At 47.2% G+C, this 19,082-nt stretch overlaps 2 protein-coding genes across 5 annotated transcripts in view; one reads left to right on the top strand and one right to left on the bottom strand.

Moving 5' to 3' along the window:
* The window catches only part of LOC147417518 (Chlorophyll A-B binding family protein), a 71,859-nt gene extending 53,004 nt beyond the window's left edge, over window positions 1-18,855 (top strand). For 2 of the 4 annotated variants that reach the window (XM_086507528.1, XM_086507529.1), the window contains one exon: window positions 18,363-18,855. In XM_086507528.1, the coding sequence (XP_086363654.1) occupies window positions 18,363-18,668 (306 nt within the window). In that variant the 3' untranslated portion in view covers window positions 18,669-18,855. The remainder of the gene's footprint in view (window positions 1-18,362) is intronic. The other 2 variants (XM_086507531.1, XM_086507532.1) reach the window with 2 other exon arrangements.
* LOC147417519 (uncharacterized) lies at window positions 9-3,500 on the bottom strand. The gene has a single exon (XM_086507527.1). It carries the CDS (start codon window positions 3,097-3,099, stop codon window positions 1,459-1,461), a length of 1,641 nt encoding a protein of 546 aa, XP_086363653.1. The 5' UTR covers window positions 3,100-3,500; the 3' UTR covers window positions 9-1,458.
* Window positions 18,856-19,082: the final 227 nt, after the last annotated feature.

The following is a 19,082-nucleotide window of genomic DNA, read 5'->3' as shown; positions in this document are numbered from 1 at the left end:
AGAGAGAGAGAGAGAGAGAGAGAGAGAGAGAGAGAGAGAGAGAGAGAGAGAGATGAAATGTTATATTAACTTCTTTAAAAGGCTAAAATGACCTATGAGACCAAAACGTTACAATGTAGCGTTACAATGTGGTTAATCTGATACAAAGTCAGAGTAACAAAATGAAACGACAAAATGGTAAAATGATAAATATAAGTACTATGGGATCCTAAACTGGTAGGTATGAACTAAGCAGTTAGATAGCTAAATCACAAGTCACAGGAGATCCAGCATCGGTTGCTGGTGCGTCTCATCAATCTCCTCCATGGTCAGCAGTCTGACTGGGCATGCTCAGCTCCTGTGCTGGCTGTATCCATGTCTTCCTGGTGTCTAGCTGAGTTAGGTCCTGGCGGATGAGCTTGGTGGTCTCAGACTGTGTAAGAGTCAGAGAGGGTGCATCCAGTGAGTACTGGAAGGGGGGCAATCTGTCTATACTGAACCCATGTGCGTGGAACCATGATGTCATCTCCCCATACCAACATGCTGTATCTCCCTGCATGGCTAACTGTCGAGAGGGCTCAAGTGCAAGGTGGGCGTATTTGTCTCTGGGAAGTTCCCATATGCGGTGTATGAAGGAAATAGATCTGGTGAGCGCCCCAACTACTAGTGGAGGGGCAGCTAGCTCTGCTCGGATAATGGCACGTGGTAGTGAAGCCTTGGCTCTAATGAGCCGCGAGATCATAGAGACCAGAGGCTTCTCCATGTCCCCCCTTTCATCAGTGCGACCTGATCTCCTGTGATGATCCAATAAAAGCCCCCATATCTCAGCTCCATAGAGCAATGCAGAAGCCACCAAAGTATCAAAGAGCCAGAGCTTCGTCCGAGGCTCCTGAATTTGAACCTGTGAACACATCCTCTCCAATCTCCCCAATGCCGAATGGGCTTTGGTCTCTTGTCTCTGCTGCTCTCCTCAAAGAAAATGCTGGTCCACTAAAAACCACTCCAAGGTAAGTGTAAGCATCTGTATATTCCACCATCTCCTGGCCATATGTGAATGCGGGCGCTGACCTCCTGATCCACTGTGGGGTGGTATTAAATACCATGACCTTGGTTTTACCAAGGTTGACAGTCAAGCCACTTTCATGGGCAAACCTATGCAAAGCATCCGAGAGAGAGAGAGAGAGAGAGAGAGAGAGAGAGAGAGAGAGAGAGAGAGAGAGAGAGAGAGAGAGAGAGAGAGAGATTTTTATAACGTCCATAGGAGGCCGAAATCGGCCTATGAGACAAATCAAAGTACATGGGGTGGGTGTCCTCTGGATATCGTGTGAAGGATGAAAAGGTACAAAGCAAAAATAGCTATCCTGTGTAAGGACTGAGGGAGGAGGGAGGTGGTACAAGGGTGGGGTTCTAAAAACAGGGGAGAGATGCAATCCTATATGCTGGGGTATATACAATCATGAAAGAAATGCTATCATATCTCTAGCTCCATCCAGTCCCGTAATCAGGGTGTAAGACATGATACATGGGTGGGTGAGGTGTGAACAATCCCCGTAGGATGGCGGCTGGATCTGCAAAAGCCCCGATGCGTCTCTCCTCTAGAGATCTGTAGTAGCGCTCCTGGATCTCCTGGATCTCTCTCTGGTGAAGTCGGGGTGCCCTACGCCGATGGGGACATGGACGTCTGCGAGCTCGGACCTCCTCAGCCTGCTGTAGAGTCACTCCTCTCTGAGTAGTCTGGGATGGTGGTACTACTGTGCCCCTCTGGAAGAAATCTGTAAGCTGTGTCTGGCGCTCGTCTCTCACGACTGATGATGTCTGAAGGAGAGAGTCCCGGTGCTGCTGTGCCTCTATGAGGAAGCGGCCGAAAAGTCGCTGGTCTCTGGAATGAAGAATCTGGTGTAAGGTGGGCTGATCTGCAAACAAAGTCGGATATCTGCCTGTGATCCCCTCATATGCTCTACATCTGTACACAAAATGCTCCTCACTCTCAATGTCTGCTCTGCAAAGTCTGCATATCCTCTCTGCCCTGGGGACATGTGCAGCTCTCCCTGCCTCAATCTCTAGCTGGTGTGATGATACTCTGAGCTGTCCAATGGTGACCCGTGCTCTATGTGGCATGTGGACATCCATGTATCTCGGTCTCTGGATGAAACCATCTGCTAGGATGGTCGGGAAGTGGTCTCTGTAGTATTGCCTCTTCGTAGGAAGAGGCTCTCTGGGTGTGATCCATGTCTCTCGGATGTATAGCTGCCAGAGATCCTGTCTGAGAACTCGATTCCTCTCATGGTGTGAGAGGCGTATGTATGGGGAGTCAAGATCATACTGAAAAGGGGGCAAGTCTGTGATGTCCAAGCCATGGGATGTGAACCACTCTGTGACCTGTGAGTACCATGCTCTGGTGTCCCCCTCCTGATGTAGCTGTATCGATGCCTCGAAAGCTCTGCGTGTGAGTCTATCTGGTGGAAGCTCTCGCATGCGCCGGATGAAGCAAACTGTCTGGAAGAGGGCGTCTACTAGCATCGGGGGTGCCGCTAGCTCTGCTCTAATGATGTCGTGTGGTACTGATGGTTTGCTATGGAGCAAACGAGAGAACATAATGATCTGTGGGCGCTCTATCTGTGTCCAGAGAGATGCTGAGAGTCCTGGTGCCCATACTGCGGCAGCGTACATCATGGCAGGTGCAACTAAAGTGTCAAAAAGCCACCCCTTGGTGCGGGGCTCCTGGAAGTTGGCCTGGTGGCATCTGCGCTCTAAGGTGGCCAGTGCCACATATCCTCGTGTAAGCCGGTCTCTGGCTGCCTGGGTCATGGAAAATCTGCTCGTGGTGCCAGTGAAAGTCACCCCCAAATATACACATGAATCAACTACCTCAACGCGTCCACCTGCTACCATGAGCACTGCTCTACTCCGGGCTGTCCTGGAGGTGTGGAAGATCATGACCTTGGTCTTGCCAAGGTTCACTGTGAGCCCTCGATGTGTGCAGAAATCATCCAAGGCGTGTAGGTGGCTCTGTAGTCCCTCCTGTGTCTCAGAAACTAGAATAATATCATTTGCATAGAGCATAATATGGACTAGTGTATGTGTCTCAGAAACTAGAATAATATCATCTGCATAGAGCATAATATGGACTGGTGTACCTGCCAAGTCGGAGCCCGCCCCGCCTGCTTGTAGGATGTAATCTGCTATCTCGTTGATGTAGAGGCCAAATAGGGTCGCAGAGAGGGGGCATTCTTGCTTCACACCAATGGTACTAGCAATGGGGTCCGATACTCCACCTGAGCCGCACTCTACCTATGACCTGTGCATACAAAGAATGAATGGCCCATATCATCTCAGATGGTATCTGTAGCTCCTGGAGATGCTGAAAGAGTCTCTCTCTAGGGATGGTGTCACCAGCGTGTGACTACTATCTATCCTTTTTGTTGATTTCTTTCTTATTATCTATTTACTTTCACTTTTTGGAAACACCCCTCGGGAAATCTAACTGCCCTGCATTGCATAGCTAGTGTGGAACTGTCCAGAGGGAGTCCAGGCCTGAGGGCAAGAGAGCACTAAGGTTGGACAAGGACTATGGTTAGCCAAGTGGGGTCATTGACTAGCCAAAGTGGAATCCTTTGCTACAGAGGCTACATTTCAGTTTTGGATGTGGCCACAGTGTACAAAGAGGGTCGGATGACCTAGAAAGATATAATGGCAGCATCTCCTAAAATTTAGGGAACTGCTATTTTGGGACCTGAAAATGTCTTCGCGTCATTACGTGCAGTTTGACATGGGGATCATTTTGTTACTCTGTGGCCAAGTCAACAGAGGCTGCAGGTGAGATATTTTTAGACCCGAGGGTCTAAAGCGGGAAAATGCACAAATGAGTGACACTTGGCACTTTGAGGCCAGTTTACTACTTATAGAGAAGGCAAAAACGTGATTTATAGCTGGGAGGCTCATTTTGCAAGTCTCTGTCACAGGTTAAGAGCTATGGAGTGCTTGCTTTCCCTCTTATGCACAGTGCGGTGCCAGGAGTGATGCCCTGCACGCTACGCACTGCCCTCTCTCTCCCCTTTGGCAGTATGTTATGCCCCTCTAGTGGGCTCTTCATTTGACCAATGTACAATTGTGTGGGTTCATGCGCGATTGCCGAGGCAAGAGCCTCTTGCACAGGTACTGGATTAGCTAGCGGCTAATCCCCCCGCAGGTACAGGTGAATTCGGAGAGGTTTCACGCCAGAAATCTCGTCCGATTCAAAGGGCAAGTAGCCCTACAGGTGCGGGAGCTCGAGGACTTGCTAGGGATGCGACCGGCACGCGAAACGGAGCCCGAAACAGTGAATTACAGCCTGCTGTGTATTTTTGCAGGTTTAGGGTTTTGGCCCTAAACGGACCCTAATACCCCCAGGAGGTTCGGGGACGCAAGGGGACCGCTGTACAGGTGATCTGGCGCATTTTCAGGGCTGAAAACAGAGAATTCAGCGTGCTGCAGATTCTCGCCAGGTTTTGCAAAGTGCCCGTATGCGTCGGGAAAGTCAGTCAATGCGTGGGAATACTGACCGTGAAGGGTTCTAGTACAGTTATGCTGCCGAAATCAGGCTGGAACAGTGGAAATTCAGCCGAGTTTGTGCGGGGCAGCTTGTAGGGAACCACAGCGTTTATTCCCTCTTTTGAACAATAAAGAAATACCGAAAGGGGCGCCTAAGTTAGGGGCCAATCTGGTGTCTGTCTACTCATACAGGTGCAATCTAGCAGCCTGTATCCCTCTCCCCTTTGTTGTGTCTTGAAAGTACAGGTAAAATAGACGACTAATAATGGGTGAAAGCTAAATCAAGGTTTAAAGTAAAGTCTACCGCCCTTTTTGGATTGAACAGGCCGGTTTCATGGTTCCATCGACGGGATTAAATCACTTTTTTCCATAGAAGTGAGCCTTGGTCAGTTTTGGGCTTGAAGACACAGGGGATCATAGACGAGACACAGGGAATTGTAATTATGGCTGACAGACCAGATGATGTGACTGAAGAGGTTTCCTCTTCACAGGGTCAACAGACACATGAAGTGGGTGAGTCCTCAAGACCACCACAGACTGATGATGATATATTCAGGACCCAGTTGGCTACTGCTGTGGCTATGTTCACACAAGTAATGCAGAACCCAAGGTTTTTAGCCTTTCTGCAACCTCCTGTTCCGTCTCAGCAAGTTGGGTCACTGGATCATATTCAAAAGCCTGTTAAGGCTCGAACACAGGTGATTCATACCGCACAGTCAATGGAAACACCTGTACACTTGACGGAGAACATGCAGTCTCCACAACCTGTGCCTAAGGTGCAAGAACAGGTGGCTGAGATGCCAGTTTTTCAAGCTGTACCAATTCAGCCCGCCACCTTTCAGCAGCCTATAGCTGGTTCTAATGGGCAGGGAAGCAACTTACAGGCTATGCAACAGGTCTTCCCACCACCTTCAGTACACCCTGGCTATTTTGGAGGTGGATCCGTATTCCAAAGCATGGCTGGTCATGCACTTGGAAATCAGTTTTATACGCCAGGAACAGTGTTTGCGGGTGCTCAAACGATGATGCCTAACCCCATGTACAGTGTCATGGGTATGCAACCAGGGTTTCAAAGCACTCAGGGACAATTTGGGATGCCACAAGCAAATTTTGGTATGGCTGGAATTACAAATCAGCAGCCAAATATGGCATTTCCAGGTCAAGTTAATAGCGGCCAAGGAACACAGATGAACCCTATTAGTGTTCCCATGTTTCAGTCACTTCCATATGACAATTTAACGCCGCTGGAGAGGCCAACTCCGTACAAAGAAGGTGGCAAAGGTGTGTCATTCACGACCTTTACAGGGTTTGATGACAGGAAGAAGGCTCTTTCATTCCTCCAGCAGTTTGATAAGGCCTATGCAGGGGGAAACTTTACAGAGGCTTCAAAGGTCCGCAAGGCAGCCACTTTCTTGACAGGGAATGCGGGACAATGGTGGACAACTTTATTGCTTCAAGGGCAAGCTCCGTCCACATGGATTTACTTCAAGCAGATTTTTGCAGCAGCATGGTTATCTGATGATTTCGAAGCAGATGTCATGACAGAATGGCACCAGCTTAATGCTGCCACTTGCAGAAATCTGGATGATTACAATCGGAAGTTTTGGAAAGCTCTACTTCCAGTAACTTCCTATAGGTTTGTGCCATTGACAGAACAGATAGAAAAATACTGTTGTGGCCTACCCAAAGGATTGAGAAAATACTGCACAAAGACCAAAGTCACTACTTTGACGCAGCTCATCGAGGTAGCAAACACTGGCAATGGTTTGCTCAAGGGAGAAGATTGTGAATTTAACACTGGCGTCAAGGCAGGATCAGGCAAGAAAAATTCAGCCAAGAAGCACGTTCCCAATGAGGCTCCTAAAGGGACTCAGGAGTCGGCCAACACAGGGAAAGACAAAGCTACGGCTGAATCAGAAAAAGGACCAGCAAAGAAATGGAAAAGACGTTTTCCTCGCAAGTCAGAAGAGCAAAAGAAGGTCCTGAGGACAGAGAACAAATGCTTTATATGTGAGCAGCCTGGCCACATTGCTTACAACTGTCCTACAAAGAAAAGGCCAGCTGATTCTGAAGACAAGGAAGACAAGAAAGGAAAGAAGCCCATGGCTGGTCTAGTGCCAGATATGGTGGGCGACAAGCCAAATTCAGATGCAAGTGAGCTTTGCAGAGCATGGGGAAAGGTTAGGGATCAAACAGTGCTTATCTTCTTTGATCCAGGTGCCAAAGCCAACTTTATTTCCCCAGAATTGGCTTCAAAGTTGGGAATCAGACCTGAAGAGATGGGGTATACAGCAGAGGCAGGTTTGGCATGTCCTGGCCATACAGAGGCTGTGACACCCATCATCGGAAAGTTGCGTCTACATATCCAGTCCTATGTAGATGCTGAAGAATTTTACATCATGCCACTGGACGGATGTGATGTGTTGTTAGGTATTCCTTGGTTGTTTCGTGTACAGGGAATCCTGGATGCCTACAACAAAAAGATCACTGTACAGAGCAGGGGAAAGACTCACATTCTGGATGTAAAGCTTAAAGGGGAGTCTATTCCTACTGTATCAGCTTCTGCTATTACTTCTGTAATGAAAAAGCATCTTTCTGCGTACTTGGTTTTTGCACGTGAAGTGTCAGATTGTGATGAATCAAATTTATCTGTGCTAGATAAAGAAAGGTCAATGTTTTTACAACAGTACAGTGACTGTTTTTCCGATTCATTACCGTCTCAATTACCACCAGAGAGACCCGAGGACCATGCGATAGATTTGGTGCCAGGCTGTAGCCCACCAAATAAGCCTCCGTACAGGGTTAGTGCGGCTCAGCAGAAAGAGATAATGGGCCAAGTACAGGAGTTGTTAGAAAAGGGGCTGATTCAGCCCAGTTCATCTCCATTCTGTTCTCCAGTGTTGTTGGTGCAGAAAAAGGATGGCTCATGGCGTATGTGCATCGACTACCGTGCACTGAACAAGAATACCATCAAGAATAGGTTCCCTATACCTAGAATTGATGATATTATGGACAAATTAGAACGAGCAGCTATGTTTAGCAGGATAGATCTAAAGAGTGGGTACCATCAGATCCGCATTAGATCAGAGGATGTGCACAAGACTGCTTTTAGAACAACGTTTGGCCTTTACGAATTTTTAGTGATGCCCTTTGGTCTCACAAATGCTCCTGCTACGTTCAATAGGATGATGGACAGAATTTTCCGTCCACACCAGCAGTTTGTTGGTACATTCTTTGATGACATGATAGTCTACTCAAAGAATGAAGAGGAGCATAGGCATCACTTGGCCATTGTGTTCAAAGAGCTACGCAGTCATAGGTTGCTCATCAATGCAAAGAAAAGTGAGTTTTTTCTGGAAGAGATTCACTTTCTGGGACACATTGTCTCAAAGGATGGTGTCAGAATGGATCCTGCAAAAGTCGAAGCGATCAAGTCATGGCCAAATTTGAAGACGGTGCATGATGTCCGAAGCTTCTTGGGACTATGCTCCTATTACAGAAGGTTTATCCGAAATTTCGCTGAGATTGCTTCACCTTTACATGCTCTTCAAAAGAAGGCAGTCACCTTTAGATGGACACAAAAAGAGATTTCAGCTTTTAATCTCTTAAAGGAAAAGATGACTTCGGATCCAGTCATTGTGTTGCCAGATCTTAGGAAGTCATTTGTGGTCCAATGTGATGCCTGCGGGAGTAGCATTGGTGCTGTGCTAATGCAAGATGGCAGGGTAGTAGCCTATGAGAGCAGAATTTTGCAAGGGCCAGAGATGACCATGCAGGTCTATGAGAAAGAGTTACTGGCTGTGATTCATGCGCTCTTAAGTTGGAAACACTACCTGCTAGGTGCAGATTTCGTTGTCCAAACGGACCATCAGACCTTGCGATACTTCTTGACACAGACAAAGTTATCTGAGAAGCATATGCGATGGGCAAATATCTTGTCCATGTTCCATTTTCAGATTGTGCATGTGGAAGGCAAGAAGAACGTTGTGGCTGATGCCTTGTCAAGGAAGCCACAAATTTCAGCTGTGTCGATTCCTTATCATCATGAACTTGATGATATGAGAGAACAGTATGCAAATGATGAAGATTTTGCAAGGGTCTTCGAGCAACTAATGGATGGACAACGTCATGAACACTATCTTCTTAAAGACGGGTTCATGATGATGCATGGCAGATTGTGTGTCACAAAGCCATTGCGACACAAAGTTATGGAAGAGAGTCATGTCCCACCGTATGCAGGGCATCGTGGTATCGATGCTACAGTTAAAGCGGTTGAGACATTCTTCTATTGGCCTACATTGAGAAGGGATGTGGATGCCTTTGTGCGAGAATGCCTAATATGCCAAAAGGTCAAGTTTGACAGGCAAAAGGCACCAGGGTTATTGCACCCACTACCTATTCCAGATAAACCATGGGAAAGTATTGCTATGGATTTTATCTTTGATCTTCCAAGAACGCAGACAGGAAATGATGGTATTTGGACCATTATTTGCAGATTCAGCAAACAGGCTCATTTTATTCCTGTCAGGAAGAAGATAAAGCCAGATCAGATGGCACGCTTGTTTATGAGCAATATTTTCAAGTATCATGGCATGCCACAGTCGATTGTTAGCGACCGTGATCCACGCATGACAAGTTTGTTCTGGAGAGGCTTGTTTGAGAATATGGGCACCACGCTCAAATTCTCTTCGTCATTTCATCCTCAAACAGATGGGCAGTCAGAAGAGGCAAATTCTACTGTCCTAGATCTGCTGAAGTGTTATGTGTCAGAGCATAAAGGAAAGTGGGAGCAGTATTTGCCATTGGTGGAGTATGCATACAATAATACAGTGCATTCATCAACTGGCAAGGCACCTTTCGAGATAGTTGAAGGTGGCAAGAAAGTTCCTCCCATACTGCATACAAAGGACAAGATATTTGAAGCAGATAAGTATGTTCAAGACATGGATGAAATGTACAAGAAGGTCAAAGTGGCCTTAGAAAGGACTCAGGCAAAGCAAAAGAAAGCAGCTGATCGTCACCGTCGTGAAGTGGTATATTCACTTGGTGATTGGGTGCTTCTACGGTTTGAAAAGGCAAGGTTAAAGAAAATGAAGGGCAAGGAAAGACTGTTTCCAAAGCTCAGCATGCGTTACTATGGGCCTTTTCAAGTGTGCGACATAATCAGTGATGTTGCATATAGGCTGAAATTGCCTGACAGTTGGAAGATTCACAATGCGTTTCATGTGAGTCTTCTCAGACCCTATGTGGGTGATGTGCCAGAAGATATGCCAGCTGAAGATCAGCCGGAAGTCGAGGAACTGGACGAGATCTTGGTCCCTGAACAGATTTTGGCACACAAAGAAAGGAAAGTGAAAGGCAAGGTTGCTAGGCGTTACTTGGTAAAGTTCAGAAACTATCCACCAATGGATGCTAAGTGGATGGAAGAAGGTGAACTTGCAGAGTCACCAACTGTGTTATCACTTTACCTGGAAGCCTTCGATTTGCAACCTACCTTGACCCCTTGAGTTTCAAAGCTACATGGATTGTCAGTGTGACAATGGCTTCTGAAACAAATGATGTACATGGTATTTAAAGTGAGCTCAAATGAAATACCTGTTACATGAATGTTAGAGCTGTACAGATTGTCAGTTTGGCAATTGCTCTTATGGAATGTCCAAAAGTTTGGTTAGTGCTATAGAAGTGAGTATTTCTTGTCAGTCTGTCAAGGATACAGTGATTGCTTCTATTAAAGAGTACATGTGTAACTGCATTCTTAAACTGTCGGTTTGGGTATGCTCGAAAGTGTTACGGGATCCAACGTGTACTATAAGACAGTGGCAAAATGTGCAGCTACCATTTTGTCATTGGAAAGTTAGTGACTCAAAGCAATGGCAGAGTGCGAAGCTACCACTATGTCATTGGGACAGGGTTCACACGCAGGCAATACATGAGTCGACGAGGTGTTGAATACACCAGGGTTGACAATGAGCATGTATGTGTCGTATATGTGTCGACATGTGTTGAATACATCAGTGTTGACAGTAAGCATGGACGACATAGATGCAAACGAGGACGTTTGAGATTTCAAGAGGGGGGTATGTCACCAGCGTGTGACTACTATCTATCCTTTTTGTTGATTTCTTTCTTATTATCTATTTACTTTCACTTTTTGGAAACACCCCTCGGGAAATCTAACTGCCCTGCATTGCATAGCTAGTGTGGAACTGTCCAGAGGGAGTCCAGGCCTGAGGGCAAGAGAGCACTAAGGTTGGACAAGGACTATGGTTAGCCAAGTGGGGTCATTGACTAGCCAAAGTGGAATCCTTTGCTACAGAGGCTACATTTCAGTTTTGGATGTGGCCACAGTGTACAAAGAGGGTCGGATGACCTAGAAAGATATAATGGCAGCATCTCCTAAAATTTAGGGAACTGCTATTTTGGGACCTGAAAATGTCTTCGCGTCATTACGTGCAGTTTGACATGGGGATCATTTTGTTACTCTGTGGCCAAGTCAACAGAGGCTGCAGGTGAGATATTTTTAGACCCGAGGGTCTAAAGCGGGAAAATGCACAAATGAGTGACACTTGGCACTTTGAGGCCAGTTTACTACTTATAGAGAAGGCAAAAACGTGATTTATAGCTGGGAGGCTCATTTTGCAAGTCTCTGTCACAGGTTAAGAGCTATGGAGTGCTTGCTTTCCCTCTTATGCACAGTGCGGTGCCAGGAGTGATGCCCTGCACGCTACGCACTGCCCTCTCTCTCCCCTTTGGCAGTATGTTATGCCCCTCTAGTGGGCTCTTCATTTGACCAATGTACAGTTGTGTGGGTTCATGCGCGATTGCCGAGGCAAGAGCCTCTTGCACAGGTACTGGATTAGCTAGCGGCTAATCCCCCCGCAGGTACAGGTGAATTCGGAGAGGTTTCACGCCAGAAATCTCGTCCGATTCAAAGGGCAAGTAGCCCTACAGGTGCGGGAGCTCGAGGACTTGCTAGGGATGCGACCGGCACGCGAAACGGAGCCCGAAACAGTGAATTACAGCCTGCTGTGTATTTTTGCAGGTTTAGGGTTTTGGCCCTAAACGGACCCTAATACCCCCAGGAGGTTCGGGGACGCAAGGGGACCGCTGTACAGGTGATCTGGCGCATTTTCAGGGCTGAAAACAGAGAATTCAGCGTGCTGCAGATTCTCGCCAGGTTTTGCAAAGTGCCCGTATGCGTCGGGAAAGTCAGTCAATGCGTGGGAATACTGACCGTGAAGGGTTCTAGTACAGTTATGCTGCCGAAATCAGGCTGGAACAGTGGAAATTCAGCCGAGTTTGTGCGGGGCAGCTTGTAGGGAACCACAGCGTTTATTCCCTCTTTTGAACAATAAAGAAATACCGAAAGGGGCGCCTAAGTTAGGGGCCAATCTGGTGTCTGTCTACTCATACAGGTGCAATCTAGCAGCCTGTATCCCTCTCCCCTTTGTTGTGTCTTGAAAGTACAGGTAAAATAGACGACTAATAATGGGTGAAAGCTAAATCAAGGTTTAAAGTAAAGTCTACCGCCCTTTTTGGATTGAACAGGCCGGTTTCAGATGGTATCAAAGCCTTGCGGAAATCCACAAAGCAGCAGTAGAGTCGTCTCTTCCGTGCTTTCGCTCCGTCGATCAGGCAGCGAAGCACGAAGATGTGATCGATGGTCGAGAAAGTGCGTCGAAACCCTGCCTGTCCAGGTGCACGTAGCCCTGATGCCTCTGCGTATGTGCTGAGCTCTCCCTCAAGAACTGCCCCATATAGTTTGGCCAATGTGTGGCCAATCATGATAGTCCTGTAGTTCCCTGGGTCCCTGTGAGAGAGAGAGAGAGAGAGAGAGAGGGAGAGAGAGGTAGGAAAAGCTGCATGTACAAGTGACCAAGGGGTGGTGTGGCATAGATGTGACATGTCCTTGATGGATAGATCCCTGGTACACACAACTGATATTGTCACTACCATCTGCTCGTGCACATGAGACCACTGATTCGATCTCCACATGGGCAAAACCCTAGCTTGCTCTGAGAGCAAAATACTGCTGCACGTCCTCCCCGCACCAAGAAGAATAAAGAGATAGAGACTCATCCCTCAAGGCTACCCTCCAAAGGACTGAGGAACTTTGCTCTCCCAGGCCTACACCCTCTGCGGGATGCTCTGCCTCTGCATGGATCAGATCTACGTAGGTGTCGTGAAGCGAATTTGCTAGGGAGATTGCCCAAATACCCATATGCACTCGGTGATGCTTTGCACTGGAAGAATTGCCCAAAACGCAACCTGCAGCTGGTCCCAAAACGCTTGGCTGCTGCCAAGAAAAACGCCAGGCTGCACCAACTCTAGGGCTGCCCTCAGGGGCATCTACTGTCTACAACATACACAAGAGAGCCCCCCCTGACCCCTACTATATAGTCCTGAGCAAAACCTGCCTGACCCACATGTCCAGTCCCATGACAAGGAAAATATAGGGCAAAAGTGGGAAAAAGGGGGAGAAATGAGCAGTACACCCATCTAGGGTCTGGGGACAAATAGGGGAAGGCTGGGATATATTGGGACGTGCAGTCACGAGAGAGAGAGAATGAACCAAATTGAGCGCGTCTCTTCCCCGAGAGGGCACCTCCTTATATTATGCTTAGGTAGTTACATGTGGGCATTCACACCATGACCTATCCGGCTTCTTGGCACACTTGACATGGGTTCACACCAAGGCCGTCCAGCCACACACCACAATGCGACGTGCAGTCACGAGAGAGAAAATGAACCAAACTGAGCGTGTCTCTTCCACGAGAGGGCACCTCCTTATATTATGCTTAGGTACTTACAAATGAGCATTCACATCACGACCTATCCAGCTTCTTGGCACACACAACATGGGTTCACACCAAGGCCGTCCAGGCACACACCACACCTCCCCCCTTAGGGGAAAAAGATGGACATCTTTTTAGAATTCTGGGCTAAGAATGGACTCGACAAGAAAGATCGACTTCGAGGCATCATCCGGGGGGAGTGATCGTACAACGGCTTAGGGGCTAGGGATTGAACTTGGGGGCTAGACTCGACATCATCAAGGCATCGAACTCATACATCTTGCTCATGGAAACATTAGATCGCTATCCCAATGTAATGGACAAGACCAGGGACTGCGCTATAACGACATAAGCGCGATCTTTTTATGAAGTACATCCCATCCAAAAGGGGCTTGGTGTGATGATAACGATTATTCAACCAACACTAGATTGCGAAATGAGCTAGAGGTGAAAAGACTATCACTAAACACATAAAAGGATGAACTGTGGGGTTGAGACTTTGCATCACAACTATGAAAGCGTAAAGACCGGGCACCTCTGCAACAAAGCTGCAACAACTCCCTTCTCTTCGAGCATACTCGAGAGTCGAAACAAGAACATTTGAAAACCATCTGCAAAGCAAGACAACATATATCCCAAGAGCATGGGTCGTGTGGAGCACGTTGAATGCAGGTTGTTGCAAGAAACACTTGGAGAAATCAAGATGTGATAACCAGCTAGTTAGTGCTTTGGAGGGGGAATCAGCAGGGAAAATTAGTCCAGCTTTGATCATTGCCGTTGTGCTGAGATTAGATCTCCTCTCATCCAGAAGCAAATGACCAGGAGAGCCTTCTACTGCCGTGATCTTTGGTCCCATCTGTTGGTCAGCTTGTGTGAGGACAAGAGATCTCGCAATACCTGTGCGCACACAGTTCATGAGGACGTCAGGTTTGGCTGGGGGATCAAGGACATCAAGAGAGTACTCCCCTTCGTCAAGACCTCTTCCTTCGCAGATTGAATGGTTACAATGGAGCTATTGGCTGCCATCACTACTGCTCGAGAAATCTTCCACGGGTGAAGTTGAGACAGGAGCAAGATTCGGTTGTTTTGCAACCACCTGAAGAATTAACCAACAGCAATTGGGCAACGAGGATCAACTGAACAAATGCAGAGAGTGTAACAGTCTACGCAATTTAACAAGAGAGTACTCCCCTTCGTCAAGACCTCTTCCTTCGCAGATTGAATGGTTACAATGGAGCTATTGGCTGCCATCACTACTGCTCGAGAAATCTTCCACAGGTGAAGTTGAGACAGGAGCAAGATTCGGTTGTTTTGCAACCACCTGAAGGATTAACCAACAGCAATTGGGCAACGAGGACCAACTGAACAAATGCAGAGAGTGTAACAGTCTACGCAATTTAACAGTGAGTGCAAGTGTCAAGACCCTTTCCAGGCCAGAATGGTCCACACCTTTTTCCACTTGTAAAGGTGGAAAAATGCTCCGCTCTAATCCTAAGGGCTTTGCTAGGCCCTCATTTGTGTGGTCTAATTTCTTAATCTGAGCTTTGAAGCACAACCAAGGTCCCGTAGGAAATCGTATTAAAGAAATAGAATATTAACAATGGAAGGTGTAAAAGCCTTGGATACAATCACCTATTGCTTAGGCTGGGGCTTATGTCTAGAAGTTTTAATAGGCATAGCTACTCCACCCAGGTTGGCCTTGAAAAACACATGGCCGACTTTCGATTATGACGATAGGCGTACTGACAAAGGATGCCTGGAGGTAGTCTTTAAGGTGTGTGCCTAAGAACCTGTAATCAACCACCTCGCAAACTAAGCAGCAAGTCTTCAGAATAGTCACTAATCATGAATCGTGTAGAGGATGTTTGGCGAGATTCTGACTCCAATGGCTGAACCACGGGAGTCCATAATAAGTTGGTAAAGCGATCGCCAATAATGGCATGACATTGGTGTAGTACCAGATGACCGAGGCTCTCCTATGCCCTCTTAAGGACCAATTTCCTTGCTTAGCAGAACACGAACCTGTGAAAAGAAGAAAACACTCAACACTGCACCTTGTTTCCCTCCGAAAGCTGATGGCTCAGAAAGTGGGAGAGGAAATTTCACTTCACAATGCTCTGTGTAATGTATTGACCAAAGGATAAGTTAGATAGTCAGCGCGTCGACCAAAGTGTATTGGACCATCAAGTTTGTTGCAATCGGCTATCAACCAGAGTGAAGAAGCCCCAATCTCCCAAGAGCGGTGAAGAGGCTGTGGGAATTCTGCGTAGAAGGCTACAGGGGAGGGCTGGGTAGGGAGGGGCTGTGGCTGGCTTGAGGGATCATGAAGAAGCTGCAGGGCTAAGGCTGTAAGCCTGTGGGGGCTGCAGGACTTGAACCGTAGGGAGATGAAGTCTGGGCAGTGCAAGAAATGGCAAGGGGCTACTGTTGACAATTGATAGCATGTGCTGCAAGCAAAAGTTGCAACATGCAGGGGCGACAGTTGGAGAGGATAACTTGCACGATAACTACTGGGCTTGCGATGGCATGTGTGGCAGTGAAGAAATGAAATGAAATGTTATATTAACGTCTTCAGAAGGCCAGAATGACCTATGAGACCAGAAAGTTAGAATGTGGTGGATCTGATACAAAGTCAGAGTAACAAAAATGACAAAATAAAATGACAGAATAAAATGCTATGGAATTTGAAACAGCTAGGCGTGATCTAAGCAGATAGGTGGGATAGCTAATCACAGATCACAAAAGATCCAGCTAGGTGGGATAGCTAAATCACAGATCACAAAAGATCCAGCATCGGTTGCTGGCGGATCTCATCAATCTCCTCCATGGTCAAAAGCTTGACCGGGCGTCGTGCATGCTGGTCCAAAGTGATCCGAATCCTCTGATGCAACCTCCGTCGATGCTGTGTAGTCCTCCACAGTCGTGGGCGTCTAGATCTCCCTAGCTCGTCGCTCGGTCGATCAGTGTGCCTCCAGTGTGAGGCAGCGAGCTCTCCTGTGGTAGCAGCTCCTCCGGGTGTCCAGTGTCTGCTCTAAAGAAGTCTGTGATCCGCCGTCTCTGAGAATGGCTGACCTCTCCTCTCATCAGGCTCTCTCTGTGTCTGCGCAGCTCGAGCAAAAACAGACCCAAGCATCTCTGGTCCTCGTACCGCATGACTCTGGAGAGTGGTCCGAAGCCCTCTCTGAACAAGCAGTGGAAGTGGCCGCGTATCTCGTAGTAGACGGGGCAGTGGCATGTGTAGTGTAACTCTGTCTCAGGCTCCAGGTCACATAGGAGACATGTCCTGGCCTCTGCTGTATCTCCCAGTCTCGATCCGCAGCTGGTGTGAAGATGTGCGTATTTGGCCAATAGCACATCGTATCCCATGAGACAAGTGGGTGTCCATGTATCTAGGTCTCGTCACAAAACCGTCCTCCGTAAGCTAGAGAAGATGCTCTCTGTAGAAAGCCATCTTCGTGCCCAGCTCCTATGCTGGCTGTATCCATGTCCTCCTGATGTCTAGCTGAGTCAGGTCCTGGCGGATGAGCCTGGTAATCTCGGACTGTGTGAGAGTTAGAGAGGGTGCATCCAGTGAGTACTGGAAGGGTGGTAGTCTGTCTATGCTGAACCCATGCGCTTGAAACCATGATGTCATCTCCCCATACCAGCATGCTGTATCTCCCTGCATGGCTAACTGTCGAGAGGACTCAAGTGCAAGGCGGGCATATCTGTTTCTGGGAAGTTCCCAGATGCGGTGGTGAGCGCCTCAACCACTAGTGGAGGGGCAGCTAGCTCTGCTCGTATAAGGGCACGTGGTACTGAAGCCTTGGAGAGAGAGTGTGTGAGGACACAGATTAGGCTGTACTCTCTCGCGTACAAGAAAGGAATCTTTTAAAAATACCAAGACTACTGCTCGGCTGTCATCTCTCAGATCTTTTAACATGGGAACTCCAAGGCATGGAAAATTAGCTTCATAGTATGTCTTAAGAACAGCCAGAGCAAGATGCAACCACCCTCAAGATCTACAGGGGAAACAGAGCTGAGGGGAAGAACCTAAGCATTAGGACATGAAAGGCTGAGATGCAAACAGGGAGCTGAAGATCCACCGGGGAACCACATAAATCTGCCTTCAAGCCTCCCCAAGCGAAGCAGCTCTCTGAGAAGATCACGACTTTCTGAATCCCTGACTTACCAGTGACTGAACTACTAGGAAAGCACAGCGCTGAATCCTCCAACCCCACCATATATTCTTGCCCCCCTTCCTCTTTCCTGTGTGTGTGAAAATAGACGGAATTACCCATTCATGTTACAAGCAAATTACAGGATAGTACTAGTTGACACAACCCTTGAGTCTTGAGATTTTGAATAAACACTAACCGTAGGGGAAAACCAGCAGTGATGCAAATTTAATAACAAATATGGAGGTTACAAACATGGAATCAGCAGCAGATTGAGAGGTGGCTATATATTGTTGTAGAGCTACCACAAAAGCTACCACAAAAGGCAAACACATTCCACCCCGAGAAGCCTGCCTGATGCAGAAGGATCCAAAACATCAGCCTCTTTTCTCTGGCCCAAAGGCAAACCAACCAGTGGTAGACCGCAATCTCTGTAGCAATCCTCCGATATCTGCATTATATCTCAAACCACCATAAAGCTGTCAAACAAGATCAATCAGGCCTCCCAGTTTTGCATTAAAAAAGCCCAGCAGCAGGACAAAGCTGGGGGAGTTCAGCATCAAGAGAGAGTACGCCACCCTGGGCGGGGTTGATGGGGTTGTGGTGACACTCAAGCACCTTCCCTCCTGTAACTAGCACCAGCTGAACTACTGTGACGACCTCAGAAATCTTCTCGTTTCAGCCATAATTGGCATTAAACTTTTGAGGATTGGCCACTTTTTTGACTCTCTCTTTAAGATTTGACAAGCAACTATGTTTTAACTATGAATGATATGGAAGGTGGGGGGTGTTGGGGGGTTTGTTATTTGGTAAATTGGGAAGGTAGCAGAGGACATTTTGAAATGCATGGTACTTAAGTTGCTGGAGCTTTCATGGTATAGTTAACAGTTATGTGCTCCAGGTGGGACCAGAGTATGCAAGGTACTGTGGTATCGAGGCGCTAGAGCCATTAGGAATCTTCTTGCCCGGTGACATAAACTATCCGGGGAGTTTCCTGTTTGATCCCTTGGGGTTATCCAAGGATCCGGCTGCCCTTGAAGAATTAAAGGTGAAGGAGATAAAAAATGGGCGCCTTGCCATGGTGGCATGGTTGGGTTTCTATGTGCAAGCAGCAGTTACAAAGAAGGGGCCTCTGGAGAACCTATTTGACCACATTGAAGATCCTTTTCACAACAATTTAGCGGCCAATATTTTCTCTGCATTTTGAGAAACCTATTTTTGTAATGGTTACTATGTTGCACACATGCCTAGCGGTGTAAAAGCTGCAGCATGTTGGGAAATAAGGTGACTTGGTCTCTGGTCTTTTCTGTGCACAATGTTCCAGCTATGTGTAATATAGCTTGTAAAGGTCTTATATGTGCTTGTATATCTAATTAAGCTGCTTGCGTTTACCATGTGCATTGTTCTTGGATTGCAAATCTAAACACATTCTATATATATATGCCTTCTCAAAAGGCTTGCAACAAATGGCCAATTATGAACTCTTTCGTAATAGAACTGAAGCTTATTTTTTCTATATGAAGAGAAGCTATCACCTAGAACCTTACTAAAGCATCATTTATCCAAGTGGCACCTGCTCCTATCGCATGTCCTACTTTTTCACAAAGATATTTTGTCATGA

Source organism: Adiantum capillus-veneris, chromosome 30 (assembly GCF_014529385.1).
Source record: "Adiantum capillus-veneris isolate H3 chromosome 30, ASM1452938v2, whole genome shotgun sequence".
Taxonomy (NCBI): Eukaryota; Viridiplantae; Streptophyta; class Polypodiopsida; order Polypodiales; family Pteridaceae; genus Adiantum; species Adiantum capillus-veneris.
The sequence above is the reverse complement of the archived record's forward strand: the minus strand, read 5'-3'. Positions and strand labels throughout refer to the sequence as shown.